The sequence below is a fragment of the Cicer arietinum genome, chromosome 1 (genome assembly GCF_000331145.2).
Source record: "Cicer arietinum cultivar CDC Frontier isolate Library 1 chromosome 1, Cicar.CDCFrontier_v2.0, whole genome shotgun sequence".
NCBI lineage: Eukaryota > Viridiplantae > Streptophyta > Magnoliopsida > Fabales > Fabaceae > Cicer > Cicer arietinum.
This window is the reverse complement of record NC_021160.2, coordinates 11,309,504-11,313,204: the sequence shown is the minus strand read 5'-3', so window position 1 is coordinate 11,313,204 and position 3,701 is coordinate 11,309,504. Positions and strand designations below refer to the sequence as shown.

The following is a 3,701-nucleotide window of genomic DNA, read 5'->3' as shown; positions in this document are numbered from 1 at the left end:
GTGCTAATTGTTTTTATTTATGTTATTTTTTATAGATGACTCCAAAAAAAAAGATTAGACTCAAGCTTCCTTTGAAGAAAAATCGCATGATTTTACCGCATAAGGTAACTCAAGCAGCTCAGCAGGTACAAGCAACAATTGATCATTTTCCACTAGATGCCAATGCCACTACACCAACCTCACAATATGTGCGACATCCCACCCAACAACATGTTAAGCCTCCTACCCAACAAGCTGCAGTGCTTCCACTCCCACCTAATAAGGTGCATCAATCTGAACCAATTATAGTGATGATGCCCACACCAAATTTTGTCCCAAAAGACAACATTTCCCCGACTGTTGAGTGTTCACCGTCACAACCATTAACATCAGTTGCTTCACGACATACTTCAATTTCCGCTAATCCACCACCTTCAATACCGCTTGATATTGGTAATAAGACTCAAGGGTCAAGATGTGCAGATTCTAGTCATGGGGTTGCGCCTGATGGGAGAACAATGATATGGCCAGATGGTCGAGGGTATGTAACTACATAAGGATTAACTTTTCATTACTACATAAGGATTATGGTTCATTTGAAGTTATTTTTTTTAAATTGTTTACAGGTGGTTACTGTATAGGGTGGCCTCCAGGGCCCTCACCTCAGTCATTACATCACAATATGTTGATCGTTATCCTAGCTGGGGAGCAATCCCAGAATTAACTTTGGAACGTTGGTTCGACAAATTTGGTGTAAGATTAAGTTATATATCTTGTTAATGAGTTGAACTATTGTGTGGATGCTAATTGCAACATTATAATTTATTTGTAATGTAATGTTGCAGGAGAAAGTTGCTTGGTTACCTGAGCACAATTTTCAAATTAAGAATATCTTCAATACAAAAGGATCAATGCGCCTTTCTGATATGTTGATGCAAGCGAGAAAGAAGCATAAGTGTCCAACATGGATGGGAGAAACTGTTTGGAATGATCTTGAGAAGATATGGATGGATCCATCGTTTAAGAAGATATCAAATCAAGCTAAGAAAAATCGTGCTTCTTCTAAAGGAGGAGCTGTCCATACTGGTGGATCTATATCCATTGCTGAACATACCATTCGATTGGTACACTTTTTATATTAAGGACATACCTACTATTTGCTATTTTTATTGTGTTGTTGTTTCAAAATGCATAGAGTTATTTTGCTGAAATATTTTGTTGTTTTCCTTTGTTGCTGAAATGTGACTCACGGTTATGTTGTTTTTTATTTTTTGTAAGGCTGAAGAGTTAGGTAGAGACCCCACATTGGATGAGGTCTTTTTAAAAACTCACACTAAGAAGAAGGACAACTCTTGGGTTGATGAAAGAGCACAAAAAACATATGTAAGAAATATTAAATCATTCATTCATTCTTTCACTTGTATTTCTTGGAAAAGTAATTTGATTATGTTAAGTAATTTGATTATGTTAAATCATTTTCTATTTGAGTAGGAAACATATCAAGGTAAGTTGCAACAAGCTTCCAAAAATGGGGAAGCGTCTAGTAGTTGTAGCCAAGTGGTTAATGCGGAAGCTCGCTTAGACATGTGGGTCCAATCTGTTGGGGGGAAGAATAAAGGGAGGATCTATGGTGCTGGAGATAGATCCTCACTTTATAGACCAGGTGTCGCAAGTCTAGTCCCAGATTCTCGTCCATCTAGAGGTTGTGTCAATGTCTTGTCTCAACACTCTACCGAGATAGCTGCACAGATAGCAGCATTCGAGGAGCGAGCAAAAGCGGCAGAACACGAGGCACGAGAGGCGCGGGAGGAGCTAAGGAAAGCAGAGCAACGTCGACAAGAGGATGAGCAACGCACTAAAGAGCTCCAGATACAGCTAGCAACATTGGCAAAAAGTGTTGCTTCCATACAGGCTGAGTCATCTCGTCGTCGTCGTCATCCAGATTATGACGAGGATGAGTCTAATGATGATGACGGCGATGAGTAGTACTTATTTCATTGTTAGTTTCGTATAGTAGTACTTTGAAACTTATGGTAGTGACAATATGTATTTTGGTTATGTGTATTTTGAAACTTATGGTTATGTGTATTTTGAAATTTATGGTAGTGACAATGTGTAAGTTATGGTAGTGAGAATGTGTATTTTGAAACTAATGGTAGTGCAAGTTGCCCTTATTTTGAAATTTGTGGCAGTCAGGAGGTGTAATTTGAAAATACTATTTAACATAATATTTCACTTTGTTTTGACAATGATGTTTAATATGCTTACAATTAATTTTAAATATATATTCAAAAATACAGGAAACCGTAAAAAAACAAAAATAGAATTAAAATCATTTTTTCATTACCCACGGACAATTCATGGATAAAATTATCAATATTAAATATAAAATAGTAGACTTGTCACGGATGATCCGTGGGTAACGTAACCTACGGCTTTTCCGTCGATAACTATCTACTATTTTACCTACGGAAAATCTATGGGTAACGTTACGGTGTGGGACTAATTCTCAAATTATAATAGACGTTAAATTTCAAAATACAGATAATTGAAAAGAATATGGTTTTTGAATGAAAATATAAATTGAAAAGTGAACTTTTTTTAAAGAAAAAGTGAACATCAATAGAAAATGTAATTTTAAATTTTTTTATGGAGTAATTAATAATATGAAAATAAAAATAATACATTAACAGCGCTTATTGATAATTTGTTACAATAATAAACAATTAATAATAATTTTTTATTTAAAAACTGTATAATTAAAATAATAGACAGATTAAATAATTATAATTGAATAATAACATAAAATTGTTTTACATTAGTAATGAATCTCTAGTAATATTGGTTTAAGAAGTTGATGTGTATAGGTTGGCCACGTGAACATCCACATGCCAAATGGGACATGACAGTCAACAACACATTAGAGATAGAGATACAATATAATCATGCCTTGTTGCATTGCACAAAACAACATCTACAAAATAAAGAAAGATATCACTATCCAATTTATCGGAGGATATGTTATTACCTATATGTTATTATATATTGTCATTTTCTAGGAAAATTATCAATCACCAATAAGTGCTTGGAGGGTGTTATAAAAAATTGTCAAATTCAAAGCTGAGATTTATCCAACTTCATTTAATAAGAACATAGTTTCTATGCTGTCACGAGTTGCCCTCAGCATGACGGTAATAAAATCCTAGCTAGCTCTCACCCATATGTATTGAGTACCAACCTACCAATTAATTTATTTTTGCAACTTTTGATAGATATTGAAGATTTTATGGTTTGATTCGTTTCTATCTTTTGTCAAAAAATAGGGTTGATAAAATTCTAATTTGATTGGTTTGTCCGTTTATGTCACTATTTGGTTTGTTCTACGGGTCAATGATAGGACAGGACAAGTAGACATGTTAAAGTGGTTGCAAAAATTAAAAATTGCAAATAAATAATTTGTTCTTTCTTTTATTATTAACTTCCTTCTAATAACATTAACACCAAATAATTATCTTTTTTTAGCGGGCCAACTTGTCGTAGGTGCGGAGTTGGGTGGAGGTTTGAACTCATTCATTTAAATTTACCGTCTTGCGTCCTCTTTTTAGACGGTTTGATGGCGAGGCAAGATGATCCACTTTGCCACCCTTAGTCAAAATTAGATTGATGTCCCCGTTTGTGGGATTTAGATCTATGTAGTGTTAGAGATACTTTGTGTCGTTGAA

General features: G+C 34.5%; 1 protein-coding gene across 1 annotated transcript; it reads left to right on the top strand.

Moving 5' to 3' along the window:
• The first annotated feature begins 832 nt into the window (after nt 1-832).
• On the top strand, nt 833-2,192 carry LOC113787590 (uncharacterized). The gene is made up of 3 exons (XM_027336441.2): nt 833-1,103; nt 1,258-1,362; nt 1,471-2,192. The coding sequence occupies exons 1-3, from the start codon at nt 891-893 to the stop codon at nt 1,963-1,965; spliced, it is 813 nt and encodes a 270-aa protein (XP_027192242.2). The 5' UTR covers nt 833-890; the 3' UTR covers nt 1,966-2,192.
• The last annotated feature ends 1,509 nt before the right edge of the window (nt 2,193-3,701 follow it).

Coding starts and splice junctions, on each gene's coding strand:
- LOC113787590 (XM_027336441.2), top strand. CDS start 891: ATGCGCCTTTCTGATATGTTGATGCAAGCGAGAAAGAAGCATAAGTGT. Junction 1,104..1,257: donor CTGAACATACCATTCGATTG/GTACACTTTTTA, acceptor ATTTTTTGTAAG/GCTGAAGAGTTAGGTAGAGA. Junction 1,363..1,470: donor AAAGAGCACAAAAAACATAT/GTAAGAAATATT, acceptor CTATTTGAGTAG/GAAACATATCAAGGTAAGTT.